Source organism: Melopsittacus undulatus, chromosome Z (genome assembly GCF_012275295.1).
Source record: "Melopsittacus undulatus isolate bMelUnd1 chromosome Z, bMelUnd1.mat.Z, whole genome shotgun sequence".
Classification (NCBI taxonomy): domain Eukaryota; kingdom Metazoa; phylum Chordata; class Aves; order Psittaciformes; family Psittaculidae; genus Melopsittacus; species Melopsittacus undulatus.
The window spans coordinates 102933155-102947938 of record NC_047557.1 but is presented as its reverse complement, the minus strand read 5'-3'; the positions used below and the strand labels follow the sequence as shown (position 1 = coordinate 102947938).

The 14784-nt window shown below is 51.0% G+C and overlaps 2 protein-coding genes across 3 annotated transcripts in view; one reads left to right on the top strand and one right to left on the bottom strand.

Moving 5' to 3' along the window:
* AP1G1 (adaptor related protein complex 1 subunit gamma 1) overlaps nt 1-6324 on the bottom strand; it is a 55065-nt gene extending 48741 nt beyond the window's left edge. For both annotated transcript variants that reach the window (XM_034072615.1, XM_034072616.1), the window contains exon 1: nt 6253-6324. The gene's annotated coding sequence lies outside the window, so the exon portion shown is untranslated. The remainder of the gene's footprint in view (nt 1-6252) is intronic.
* A 702-nt stretch (nt 6325-7026) lies between these two features.
* On the top strand, nt 7027-13877 carry ATXN1L (ataxin 1 like). Its single transcript, XM_034073010.1, has 2 exons — nt 7027-7072; nt 7324-13877. Exon 2 carries the CDS (start codon nt 7381-7383, stop codon nt 9448-9450), a length of 2070 nt encoding a protein of 689 aa, XP_033928901.1. The 5' UTR covers nt 7027-7072; nt 7324-7380; the 3' UTR covers nt 9451-13877.
* The last annotated feature ends 907 nt before the right edge of the window (nt 13878-14784 follow it).

Below are 14784 nucleotides of genomic sequence, written 5' to 3'. Positions count from 1 at the left end.
CTGGCTAAATGCTGCTTAGAACTTCCTTCAAGGTAGCAGGTCCTGTTCTTCAGGACTAGTTAACATTTTTCCCCAGTACAGGCAAACGTTTTTATTCTTTGCAAATTAACATAAATTACAAGGCAGTTTTTCAAAGTAGTTACCTCTTTCACCATTTTGTTTCCAGCAGCAGTTTCACTCTGCCATTTCTGTGCTAACTGCAAGCTCTAGACATCAGGGATGATCCCTGAACACCAGTTAGTATCTATAATATCAGGTAGGACTGAATCCTTCTGCCTCATTAAGTCTGTTTTCCCCTTTTCTTTTTGAAGGTCTTGCTCGTTAGAGTAACCTACTAGCAAGACCAAAGCTTGTGAAAGAGTTAGTTACCAGACTCAGTATAAGGAGTTACTGTCAGGGCTCCTTTTTAACTAGCCTCTGGATTGCATGAAAGGCATTAGCTCAGTGATTCTCTTCCCTCTCCTTTTCCTGAATTCTTCCCCTGAACCAATAAAAAAGGCATTCTTTATGCCACCCATTCTTCGTAAATGGTCAAAGGGGGAGGGGGAGAGGAAGGAAAGTAAGCAAGGGAACAAAAATCATAATGTATTAAAACCATTTATTTTCTATCTAAATTATGCTCATATACTACTGTTTTCTCCCCTTTTACAGACTTCTACTTGTTAAGCTGGTTCTGTTTCAAAGTTAAAATACTTTGTTCAAAATGACATTACGCCAGTTATTTAAGTATAGAACCTTACTAATTGTCTTTGAACACAATCATATTCAAATATAACTGTTCACCAAATAACTTTTTCTATCTACAAGAAGCACCTAATACTACCAAAACCCCACATGTAAAATGCTCATGTATTTCAGCCAAACACATGAGCCTCAACATATTCCTCTATCAGGAATTGCACTGTGACTTACTACCTTTAAACACGTAACTGAGCTGAGATCTTTCCTCTGGGAACTATTCAGGAATATTGGCTTATGTCTAAGAAAAACCCAAATAACTAACAAACCAAAACTCCCAACAATCACTCTTCCACTGTATTAATGAAATAAAAAGAAAAAAAAAGTTAACCCATTTAGAACAAGCTACTAAATCAGCAGATGTTTTAAAACTCCATTATTATTCAGCCTAAACCATAAACCCCATTCAAAGCACATGGAATTATTCACAGAAGAGCTTCACTGTTGGGGGAATTGTCTGAATTTTCAGTTCAGTAAGACATCCAGTGATAGCCTTTCTTGTAAACAGTATTTCTGAATCTGGCTCACCCTAGAGAGCAACCCAACACTGAGGAAGTGCTCATTTAAATACATCTAAACTATACAGCTTCAGTTGCTCCATCCCAGTGCATGCGCAGGTAATCACATTCCCCAGGCAAAATAGCATTTGGGAAATTATGCAATTAAAGCCTGACACCTCCCAACTGAAATCAGTAGCAGAATGCCCCTACTCACTTCAGCGTACCTGAATCAAGCATCCTGTACACAACAGCAGATGATGTCTAGACTACATGAAAGGAATAGCTGACATGATTAACTACAAAACACCAAGGGAATCAACTATCAGTGGGCTTCACACTTCTATCAGATATTAAAAATAAATAAATAAACATAAAGATATATTGTCAGTAAACCCAGAAAGGTACACTGGAGGTAGAGACAAAGCTGTGAACAAAAGCAGAGGTAGTGGTGTATGGTCTAGTGTTATCAATATTTACACAGAAAACAGTAAACATCTCAGCAAGGAGCACCACCAGCACAAAGAAGGGCAAAGAAGGGCAAAGGCAACACCAGAGTTGAGAGAAAAAAGCAATGATGCACCTAACATTCAAGGAGTACAAAGTCTCTCTTAGAAAAAGCTATCTAATACAACAGAGAGCTAGAAAGCAGAAAGCAAGTAACATCAGAAAATCAAAAATAAATTAAGGCAGGAGGGAGCTTCACACTACAGTATGGTAACAAAAGGCACCAGTGTCACACTTTCCATTATACAAAGACAGCATGGGAACAAAAAAAAAAAGACAAGTGAAGCAAGAAAAAAATGCCACAAAAGAAGAGCTAAAAAAGTCTCAGAAGAAGTGATGGTCCAATTTCCAATTTCATTCAAACCCCAAGAAATGCAGCACAAGAGTATTCAAGAGGCAAGACACAGTACTGCTCAGAGGCTGAGGGGGAAAAGAACCAGGACAGTGACAGAGGATATTATGCTGCTGTTCTTAAAAGATCTTTGTGTTGAACAGATCCTACAAGCCTGATATAGTGATCACAGCCTGACCTCTCCTCTTTGGCTTCCTGGGGCTGCAGCCCCATAAAAGCAGTCAGTGAGACAAGGTAGGTACTTCTGATGAGGTTCCCATTCCTGCCCAGCTGTACACATACGCCAAACCAAACTCCTTCTGAAATGCCTTCAAAAGGTGCTTTGCTGAGCTTGCAACCATTACAAATATTAACTTCAACAGCTGCCAGAGAAAACAGTTATTTCCCTTTCTTTAGAAGCTAGTGAATGAAACACTGTAAGAAGAGTTAGCACATGCACACAGCTGATCAGTGTGACAGTTATGATCAGAATTACAGATTTCCTGCCTTTTGTTTCTATACTTCAATCACTGCTGACCCACATTACCCTTGTATTCCTCACCTGCTTTCAGTCTCCTAACTATTTTGATCGGTAAAGGAATCTGGGTATTTTACTTCCTGCTTGTTTTCCTGCAGAATTAATACAAAAAATAAATGAATAAATAAAACCAAGCTACTAGTTGGTATTGCTTTGTGACCAAAGGCTATTGCTTTGTGACCAAAACCTCCCACTTTTCTTTACCTTGATTAATGCTGATTGCCAGACTAGATGTCACATTTTGACTTTCATTAACAGAACCTTGACAATACACCAGGTAACTTCAGCTATGCCCTAGAAAGTTCCAGTTGTAGATTTTTATCTATAACATCTCTGCCAAACCCAATAAAGGCTGCTACTATTACTTGTGATATTAACAGTCACTTGTACTCACATTAGTGTAACTGTTTCTCGTGTTGCAGTCTCATCACATATTCCTTTATTAAGTCCAAAACTCTCATCCAATGAAGTATTATTGCTGCCAAGACAGAGCAGACCCTCTTCCTCAGAGGAGTATCATTTAGAATGAAAAAATACCACTTTTGATCAGAAAAAATTGCTTTTACTGTGAGGGTGCTGAGGCGCTGGCACAGGGTGCCCAGAGAAGCTGTGGCTGCCCCATCCCTGGCAGTGCTCAAGGCCAGGTTGGACACAGGGGCTTGGAGCAGCTGTTCCAGTGGAAGGGGTCCCTGCCCATGCCAGGGAGTTGGAATTGCATAAGCTTTAACCCAAACCAGTCTGGGATTAAAAAATAAATTAAACCAAACAATACATCTTCTGAAGTTACATACACTGCCAACTCAAAAATAACAACAAATATTCACAACAAAGGCACAAGAAGCTTTATTGAATGAGTGCCATCAGCTTCAGAAGCCATTAAGATTTTTAAGAGACCTTTCACTTTGAAAGGTGACTTTCCAAACTTGAACTATACTAACCAGTGCAGTCTGTTTGCATGCTAAGAACAGACAACTCCAGTTCCTTTGCTACTCACATAACCTTCTCACACTACTGCCTGACAAATTCACTGATCTCATTGTAGCTCACAATGATGCCACCGCAAAACTCTGCACACTAAGGACTCACCAAGAATCAGAACCTTTTTGTATCCCTCACTCTCTCACTGGGATATTGCAATAAGGGTACTGCAGGATTCCTCTGTTCATATCATACCACCTTTAGGAGAGACATGAGATCAGCAGTCACACAAAAGGCATTGAGGAAGAAGTTTTTTTTGTCAAAAAACAGGGAAATCTGAAAGTTATCTTACAGACTAGAGGCAGAAAAGCTGAATTCCTTCACAATTCATAGCATCATAGAATAGTTAGGGTTGGAAAGGACCTTAAGGTCATCTAGTTCCAACCCCCTGCCATGGGCAGGGACACCTCACACTAAACCATGGCACCCAAGGCTCTGTCCAACCTGGCCTTGAACACTGCCAGGAATGAAGCATTTCCAACTTCCCTGGGCAACCCATTCCAGTGCCTCATCACCCTCACAGTGAAGAATTTCTTCCTTAGATCCAGTCTAAACCTCCCCTGTTTAAGTCTGAACCCATTACCCCTTGTCCTGTCACTACAGTCCCTAATGAACAGTCCCTCCCCAGCATCCATACAGGTCCCCTTCAGATATTGGAAGGCTGCTATGAGGTCTCCATGCAGCCTTCTCTTCTCCTGGCTGAACAGCCCCAACTTTCTCAGCCTGTCTTCATATGGGAGGTGCTGCAGTCCCTGATCATCCTCGTGGCCTCCTCTGGACTTGTTCCAACAGTTCCAAGTCCTTTCTATGTTGAGGACACCAGAACTGCACACAATACTCCAAGTGAGGTCTCACAAGAGCAGAGCAGAGGGGCAGGATCACCTCCTTTGACCTGCTGGTCATGCTCCTTTTGATGCAGCCCAGGATACAGTTGCTTTCTGGGCTGTAAGCACACACTGCAGCCGGCTCATGTTCATTTTCTCATTGACCAACACCCCCAAGTCCTTCTCCTTGGGCTGCTCTGAATCTCTTCTCTGCCCAACCTGTAGCTGTGCCTGGGATTGCTCTGACCCAGGTGTAGGACCTTGCACTTGTCATGGTTAAACTTCATGAGGTTGGCATCAGTCCACCTCACAAGTGTGTCAAGGTCCCTCTGGATGGCATTCCTTCCCTCCAGTGGATCAACTGAACCACACAGCTTGGTGTCATCGGCAAACTTGCTGAGGGTGCACTCAATCCCACTGTCCATGTCACTGACATTCCCACAGACTTAGTTTCTCCTTCTCAACTCACAGGAATTTAGAAGTGTTCCTCTCCTTTTTCCACTGTGGATGAATTGAGGGGTTCCCACTGAACCCCTCAGAAAAAGCTCACAAAGTGTCTCAGCTCCACTGGGTTCTCAGGTCCCCAGCAAAGTTCTCAAATCCTGTGCCAAATACCAGAGTGCACATGAATAGGCAAATGAAAGAACTTGGCAACAGTATGTGACATGCAAACAGTGAGAAATAACAAGTATAATTTAGAGAAGGGGAACAGAGGGAACGGGCACACAAAGCCCCTCTATGCACTGTCACACTGGAGTAGAACAGGAGAAAAAGAAAACAACACAAAAACCTCTGCCAATTTAAATCTTAGGATGCCAGGGGTGCTATCAGGGGGAAAACCACATATCTTTTACTTTGTTTAAGCCAGTATGGGCCAAACCCACTTTCCGGTCACACATCTGAAATGCCACCCTTCCAAAGGCATGTCCTGCTGGTATTCTCTTACTGTTCATTTTACATTTTAAGCATCAAAAACTAAAGGGTATTACTAGCGTTGTTAAGCATCACTTAAATGTAATAAACCACACAACTGTTCTATCTGCCATAAATACACGTGCAAACATTAAAAACAATGCTTACTACAAAAAAACTTAACATTTCTCTATAGCTGGTAAGAGGACAGAGAACTGCAGCAACCCTGAAGAAGGGACTTGAACCTGCCTTCACAGACAGATCCCCAAGCAGCAGCCTGCCGCTAACACAGACCCGTACTGGCAGCTTACTGCAAACGTCTGTGCCGAGACCACAGCGGTTCTGCTTCCATCAAAATCCACGTAACCGTAAAACAACGGGCGGAGAACTGCGTTCCAGACACGGCTGTCCCGCACACCGGAGGGGGACGGAGGCTGCTGCCCGGGGCCTCCTGCACCACGGGCAAAGTCACACCGCGCCCCGCACCGCCGGGCTCCGGGCTCCGCACCTGCCGCTGCCAGGAGCGCTGCGGGAGACCGGCCCAGTCCCACCAGAGGCGACAGAAGCCGCCGGCACCGCCGCTCCAGCGGGCACCGGCCGAGGCTCCGCCGCGCCCAGCGAGGCCACCGCCCGTCCGAGAGCCCGGGGCAGAGTCCGGGCGGGCCTGGACACCGGGTGAGGGCCACAGGCCGCGGCCGGGGACAGACGCCGGCGGGCGGCCCTCAGCAGGCCTCACCGGCAGAGGGGCCGGCAGTGGGCTGAGGCAGCCGACGGCACACGGGGACCCCGGGGGGTCGGGACCCCGCAGGCCGTGGCAGCAGGGACCCGGCCTGGCCGGTAGCGGGGGAGGGGAAGGGAGGAGCACGGAAGGGACGGGCGCTCGGAGGGGGGGCCGAGCAGCGGCGGCGGGGCCGGGGCCGCACTCACCGGGCCGGTCCCAGCACAGGAGGAAGCGGCGGCGGCCGTACACAGGCATTCAAAATGGCGGCGGCGCGGCCGCAGCACCGCTACTGCAGGCGGAGGGATCTGCGCTCAGGAGCGTTCCCTTCCGCCTCCCGGCCCCCGGAGGCCGCAGCACCGGAGCGCGGCGGCGGCCGCGGCGGGGACACCGGGGGCACGGCTCGTGGGCAGCCCCGGGGGGCGGGGGGGACCTCCCGCACTACTTTTCTTGGCGGAAGAACCCGCGGTATCGGTTCCGCGAGCGGCGATAGGTCTGCACCGTGGCAGTCAGTGATGACGTCACGCGCGGGGCGGCCCCCTCCGAGGCTCGTGCCCGTGGTGGGGCCGGGCGGGACGCGCCGCCCGCAATCAGGGTTCCGGGGCCGGGGCCGCTGCTGCAGAGCGGGCGGAGCTCCGAGCTCCGGTACAGCCGCGGCTCCGCCCGGAGGCAGTGAGGGGGGCAGGAGGGGGGAGGCTCCGGCCCCAGCACCTTTTGTGCCTGCGCTCCCCGGACCTCCCGCTCGCACCCCCGGAGGGAGGCGGGGCAGGAACAGCGCGGCCTGCACTGTCGGGGGGGAGGCAGTTGCCATGACAACCGGCGCGACACCCGCCCCGTGACGTCATCCCGGACTGCCTCGGGCATGTTGCCTCTGACCGACGGGTGAGGCACTTCCGTTGCGCGGCGTGCTGCGTCATCGGCGTCATCTGCGTCATCGGCGTGCGCCGCGGCGCTGGGAGGGGCCGGTCCGGAGGCGGCCGCGGGCGGCGCCGGGACCGATGCGGGCGGCGGAGGAGGAGGAGGAGCCGGGTGAGCACCGGGGCCGGGGGGGGCGGGGCCGGGGGGCTGTGGGGCTGTGGGGCCGGGGGCGCTTGGTGCCCGGGTCCAGGAGTGGGGCTCGGAGCGCTCGGGGGTTCTCGGTGCCCGGGTCCCGGACTGGGGCCGGGGGCGCTCGGTGCCCAGGATCCCGGAGCGGGGCTCGGGTCCCGGAGCGGGGCTCAGGAGCGGTCGGTGCCCGGGTCCCGGAGCGGCACTCACGGCTCCCTCTGTTCCTGGCGCAGGTGAGGCGGCGGCGGAGGGGACCCTGCGGGTGCCCCCATGAGCGAGCGTGGGGCACCATGAGAGCGGGCCACGAGCGGAGCCAGGAGTGCCTCCCGCCGAAGAAGCGGGACCTGCCCGGTGCCAGCGCCGGCACCGAGGCCGGACGGGCAGGGGGTGCCCAGGCCTCGGGTGAGGGCTCCGAGTGGGCCCGCACGGCCGGGCCGGTGCCCGCAGCCCTGCGCTATGGCCCCGGGGAGGCCGCGGAGGCCGTGGCGGGGCTGACCGTGGACCAGTACGGGATGCTCTACAAGGTGGCAGCGCCCGGCACCTTCTCCCCTCCGGGTCTGCACTCCGTGGTGAACGTGAGCCCCCTGCCCCCTGCCTTCAGTGTGAGCTCACCCATCATCCCGCACCCGGTGCCCTACCCTCCGGTTCACTACGCACAGATCACCCCCACATCCCTGCAGTTCATCGGCTCGCATTACACAGTGCCCTATGCGGTCCCTTCTGGCTTCCTGCCCAGTCCGCTCCTGTCTCCCTCCACCAACCTCAGCACCTCTCATGTCCCCCACTTCGTGCCATACGCCTCTCTTTTCACGGAAGAAGCCACTCATTCCCCCCAGACTACCTCTCCTACCCACACCTTCAGCAAATCCACGTCTGCAGTCTCTCCTGGCCAGATGCAGCACCATGCTGGGACCCAGCCGTTAGACACTGCACCAGGTAGAATTCCTGTTTATTATCAGATATCCCGCCTCCCACCAGGCTATTCAGCATATGAGACACCTGCAGCAGGTAGAAACCCAGAGTCTCCTCAGCAAGACAGTCAGCTGAATTCAGAGGTAGCTGCTGCCAATGGTGGACAGAGACATCTGGAGCATAATGTTTCGAGGAGGACCAGTGAGACTGTGGACTCTGCCATCACTAAAACTGAAGACTGTCTACCAGGGGCTGCAGCAGGATGTGTGGCTGATGGACAGTTCCTTTCAGGTTACCAGACGGTGGGAACAGAGGACTCTGTGCCAGCTCACAGAAGCACCCCAGATGCTGATCTGGAGGTTCAGAGGGTGGTGGGGGCGTTGGCATCTCAGGATTATCATATTCTGACAGCCCGGAGGAAAGATGACCGGAGCCCTTTAAACCTTTGCCATAATATCCCTGATCAGCAGGGGGAGTCAAAAGATGTGCTGAGGAACACAGTGGAAAGGACTGCTGCTGAGAAGATCCAGTCCAGGAGTGTGTATGTAATGTGCCCTGAAGAGCCGGTTAGACAAAGACACTTAACCAAAGGAATGGTGATAGCCAACGGAAAGCCAGTCCTGGCTCCCGCTGGATCTGAGCCCCTCAGGTCTTCCATTTCAGAAGCCCTGGTGGGGCGGAGCTCAGATGCACAGGCTCGAGGAAGCGTGCTGGAGAAGGACCCTGCCCAGCCACAGCAACCCAGCTCCTCACACTTGCCCTCTCATTTCATGAAAGGAGCCATCATCCAGCTGGCTACAGGAGAGCTGAAGCGGGTGGAGGACCTGCAGACTCAAGACTTCGTTCGCAGTGCAGAGGTGAGCGGGGGCCTGAAGATTGACTCCAGCACCGTGGTGGATATTCAGGAAAGCCAATGGCCTGGGCTAGTTGCACTGCATTTTGTGGTTGGGGAGCAGCAAAGTAAAGTGAGCATTGATGTGCCCCCAGAGCATCCCTTCTTTGTGTATGGCCAGGGCTGGTCCTCCTGTAGCCCAGGGCGGACTGCTCAGCTCTTTGCTTTGCCCTGTCACAGGCTGCAGGTGGGTGATGTCTGTATATCAATCAGTTTACAGAGCATGAATGGCAACTCCACTTCTCAGGCTAACTACACTCCCACAGATCAGTTGCTATCTACTAGAGAGACAGCTGGAAGAACAGCTCAGGGGTCCAGAGAACCATCTGACAGAGCTGCTGAAAGAAAGAGCCACACAGATAGGAACAGCGCAGCCCAGAGCTCTCATGCGGAGCCCTCTCAGCCTGAGACCAGCAGTCAGCACAGCTGGACAGCCCCAGCCTTCCAAAGATACAGTGTGCAGGCAGAGGAGCTGCGGCCTTCTCTGCTCCGTCCCTCTTTCATTCCCCAGGAGGTCAAGCTGTCTATTGAAGGGCGTTCTAATGCAGGGAAGTGAACCTTGGAGGCTGTGAGCTAGGGCATCCCTTGTAGGTGAGCCTCACCATCGGATGGAGGAATTGCACAGACTGTGTGGCAGGTTCACCAGCAAGGCTGCTTTCTGCCCTGCAGGACTGGATTTATTCCAGTTGAGTGGCTGACCAGCTCCTCTTGGGGAATCAAGAGGGCTCCAGTGCCTCAGGGAGCAGCAGCAGGCTAGATGGGGTAGAGACCAGGGGTGTGCTGATGAGCTTGAGACTGGTGTTCTGGAGCCTGGGGCTTTCTCACACCCTGAATAACTGGTTCCCTGCAGAGCAGGGTCCAAGCATTCAGGGTAGGTGGAGAGATGAGGAGGGCAGGCACGGCTTAGGGTAGCAGATAAAATTACTGAAGATTTTATTCCTCTTTTCTCATGATGGGGAGAGATGTATCCCCACTGGAGTTTAGGGGCTCTACTCCCACTATCCCTTTTCTTCACACATGCACTTTAAAAGGACCGTTCACCGATGGAGCTCTTGCGGGCAGGACAGAGATGCTTCTGTGGTGATTCTGTTCAATGTCTCTTCCACTGAATCCAACTGTTCTTTCTTCTTGCAAGGAATGTACAGATGTGAATGAATCACAGAAATTCAAGGGGAAGGACCAAAAGGATGAGTTTGGGTGTAGCTAAATAGGAAACTTGAGCACTTGGAATAGAACACGAGTTAGGATGGGAGATGTCAGTTTTCTGCTATAAAAAACATTTAATCATTTGTCATCAAATGAAATCTTCCCATCTTAATAACATTAAAAAACAAATCTCTTGGGCTTACAGCTTTTGCAGAGGCTTAGCCTGTGGATGGATGGGGGTTTGTTTGGACTTTGGTGTTTGGTTGGGGTTTTTTAAAGCTGGAGTAAAACATATTAAGCATTCTCTAGAGAGGGATGGAAACATCCCTTGAAGAGACCAAGACTATTTTGTAATTAAATCAGGAGAACACTTTCCAGATGGCTAATTCTTCCCTGCAGGCAGCTTCCTGGATAAACTCTAGACAAAAGAGGAGTTTTAGTGCATGTGCGGGCAAGGTACAAAGTTTCTGCTGAGTACAGTTCTCTGATTAATGTAGGGACTCTGAAAATACCACAGCACCATGGGGCACTTTGGGGTGGTTTTGTGTTAGTTTTTCTGATACTTCACTTCAGAGTTCCTCTGTAGAACACGGCAAAACCCAGAGTAATCTTTTTCATGGTGAGATTTAATACAAATGTATATTAATACCTCGTTATGGTAATAACACTCTTCAAGTGAAGGCTTGTGTAGTTACACTAATTTGCCCTCTCTGGTGTGTTATGACACCAGCTCTAACTACGTATCTACAATAGGAAGTACTGAGTATCATGTTGATGAAGACTCTTCCCTGACTTGGATTAAGTGTTCCTTGTATTAAGATGCCCATTTCTGTGCTAGGACCAGTCTTTTGAGAAGGTTTCTCTTAGTGTGCAGGTCCCCGGTGCATGCTGGTGCTGCTCCTGATGGTCAGCGTTCTGTTTTCCGTCTCCCTTCTCTCCTCATGTTCTGTAGGGCCTGCCTGGCTGCCAGGGCACTGCTCCTTCCTTTTGCTGAGCAGCTTCTGTGTCAGTCCCTCTGCTTGGCACAGCTGCAGTGCTGGTGTCTCTGCACACCCCAGGAATGTGTCCTGTAATTGTCTGGCTTCAGCTGTGTGACAAGGACGTGCTCTGCCTGGATACAGGCATATAGAGTCTTCAGAATGTCCCTTCCATGCAGGCCACCCGTCCCTTTCCTAGCCCATTGCTAGCCCTTTCTGTTGCCTTTGAAATGCCTGCACCAGGACAGTTTCTTTTCAGGCCTTAGGTGAGATATGTGCTACTCTTGCCTTCAGTGTTTGTGCCTCATGGGGATTTCTCCAGGATGAGGATGCTGCCTGTATCATGTGTAGCTTCCCCAAACGACACTGCTTCCGATCTCAGCTGCGTGTGCAGTGTGTGCTGTCGTGGTGAAGCTGTCATGTGAAGATGCTGCCTCCCTGGACGCAGCAGCTGCGGGAACAGATGCTGTTTTCATGTGTCAGTGAATTGTACTGTCTGGGCCCAGGAGCCTCATTCCTGTGTGTGTTTTACAGTTGCTATTCATGGGACTCTCCAACGCAAAGACCTCGATTAATGTTGGTTAGTACTTAATGCTCAGGATATCCAGGGTGTCTGTGGCCAAAGGCAGAGGAGCCTGAGTTCTGTTGCCTGTGCTTTGCATGGTGCGTGCAGAGGAGTTCAGGGCTATGGCAGGCAGCTATAAAGGATCTTGCACACCACAGTGTGTGAATGTAGCCAGCCTGGCTGCATGCATGGAGGGGATGCCTGAGCAGCTGAGGGGTGCAGGGCCCCTCATGTGCCTCCCTGAACACAGGAGTCTCGGTCTTTCAGAGGGAGGGTTGGAGAGCCTGCGCTAGCTCATGTAATTACTCATAGATTAGTTACTCATGTAACTACTGTACTTCTAGATCTCAGCAGCACTGAACAGTGGTCTGAAAGGGCAGACACTGGTGCATGAGGCAAGATGCTGTGTGGCTAAAATAGGTTTGTACTGTAGGCAGCTGAAGAGCTGTGAAGGTGCTTGCTCCGGTGCTTGCTCTGGTGCTTGCTCCGGTGCTTGCTCTGGTGCTTGCTCCGGTGTTTACCTGGCCATTGGCCTGACTTTGGCTTGCTGCTCATCTCTTGAGCATGTTTCTGAGCTCTGTGAAATGGGGGTGAATTTGACCTCGGTGCTTCTACCCGGACTCGGTGTCAGTGCCACTGCTGTGCTCTGGTGCCAGCTCTCCTATGGAGGCAGCCATGGGGCACACCTCGTGGCAGGGCAGTGACAGGAGGGGTCTGGGGATCAGTCCTTGCCCCAGAGGTGGGAGGCAGGAGGGGCCCTGGCTGCCGTCCGACCCACATTAGCAGTGCCTGTGATTGCTGGGCTCTGTCCTGGCTCTGCTGGCCTGTGCTGCTCAGCCCGTGGTGGTTGTGCTGAGCGCTGAGGCTGTCCTGACATAGGGGATTGTGAGGCAGGCGCTGCTGCAGACATGCTATAAATGAGCCCATGGAGGAGGCTTTTATGTTTTAGGTTTACAGGGAATGGAGGAGGTAAAGGCAGGAAAACGCTGTGGAATGAGATGGTTATCTGGGCCTTTCTGCTGGCAGAGCTGTGATAGGCTTCTTGGAGGAATATACTGTTTTCCTGCTGCTATTGTGAAGGGGAGGGAGCTGTGGAAGAGGCCTCCTGGCCTTACCTGGCTCACATTCCATGGCAGGAGTCTGTAGGATGTAATAATGGGTGTCTGTATCCATCTGTCCCATCTCACAGACCACTCCTGGGGCCCAATGCCCAGCAGAGGCCGGGCCTGGTTGTAGGCTCTGCATCACTGCAGCCCCAGGAACATGAGGCTTGTGACAAGCGCTCGTCATGAGCAGACTATGCAGAGGAAGCTCTGCCTGGAAAGAAGGACAGCGGCAGGGGCTCCTCTGCCTCCCCTTTCCAGCAGGAGTATAATGCACTTTCACATTAAGTGTCCCTGTCCCTGCTCCCCACCCCACACTTGAAGTCACTTTGCCCGGTAGAGAACTAACACCCCTCGTTACTCAGAAAACACTGTAACAGATGACAGCAGCTTGAGCAGCCCCGTGCTGGCTCCTGCCCACAGCAGCACATGTGCCTTCCCCAGCGCCACTCACAACTGCTCCTTGTCTTTCAGGCTGTCCTAGGGCCTCAAACCTTGCAGAACCTGCTAAGGTGGCTCCAAATGCACACTCTGCACAGAGTCAGGCCCAGGGTGTGTTCCATGTATGACTTAAAATGCTGATGGTCGAGGCCCTTCCATGATCTTCACATCTGTCTATGGAGGACAGGACCTGCCCCTAACATCCTTCTGGGCTGCTGTGGCCCCCTTGAAAGCACACCCTGTGCTCTGGTTCCAAGGCACCAGGGAGGGTCTGCCCCAGCAGAGCAGAGACGTGGCCCTGGGGAAGGGGCTGGGCTGCCAAGGCAGGGAGGTCTTTGTAGATAAGTGCTGATCCCTCAACTATAATCCCAGTTATGTAATGGCTGTATTAACATGTAACCGACCGCATTGTATCTAAAGCCTTAGAACTAGTCAGGTGCTCCACTCCAGCCTTGCTCCTGCCCCTCTCCTCTACCTGATCTTTAACAAAGCATTAATAATTATAAGGATAATCTCTATTTTATTGTGCTTTTTTTGTAACTGTTTTAAATAAATCAATTTGTACTGTATATTTGTACTTTTGGTGAGATCCTTTTTCCTGTTTTACCATTTTAAGTCTGTACTTGGCTACACACAGATTGTATTTTTATTGTTAATGCTCTTATGAATATTGCATTTAACTTGTTGACTCTGTAAACACAGTATATATCTATATATATATATCTATATATAAACCAATAGCTTTTCCTTTCGTGTTTGAGACTTCTTGCTCATCTGTAGCATCAGTGATCATGAGGATGTGGCTTCTCTGGTCTTACATAGTGATCTGGAGATGGTGATGAGGGCAGGGTACAGACTGCATGACAGATGGATTACAGCCATAATTCTGTGCTCAGATACTTCTGGGTTTATGTGGTCTTCCTTGGACACCTTGGAATAATGATCAGGTGCCAGTGACACTGCAGGGGGGGTCCCAGCTGCAGGTGGCAGTGAAGCTGAATGCATGCTGGCCAAGCAATACAGACACAGCACCAGCAAACACTGAAAAGCAGCCTCTGTCCTTTTGAGCATGAAAACAGGCAGCTCAGACCAGCAGTGAAGAGATCAGAGAACAAAGGATCTGAATAGATTGTTTCCAGATCTGGTGTGTTTTCCCATGGCTCACAGATGACAGTTGTATGTGATGAATTACATAAATGGCTTAGATTCCCTACCATCCGGCAGCTTTTTCCAGACTTGGTTACTGAGCTTTCCATGACTCCTCCCCAGCTCACCCCTTTTCCACATTCTCACTGTAGTTTTGCTGCTGAGTGTGGGAGCAAAAGCAACTTTTGACCCATGTGTTTCTTTTTGCCAGTGGTCCCCACTCACCCAACAGTGTTACCTGCAGTGACCACTGAAAGTCACTGTTTGTCACTATGAGAATTAATAGCCTGAGTGTGATCCGTGGTCCTACATGGGCTGTGTATCAATACCTCTGACTGTACTGAATTGGTTGAACAAGCTCAGCTTACTACAAAGTCACAGAAGAGCTGTGGTGGGAATGGAGCTCTGGAGGTTCACCCAGTCCAACCCCTGCTCCAGCAGGGCCACCTCCATCCAGCTGCCCACGACAGTGTCTCTGGAGCATCTCCAGGCTGGGAGACTCCACAACTTCC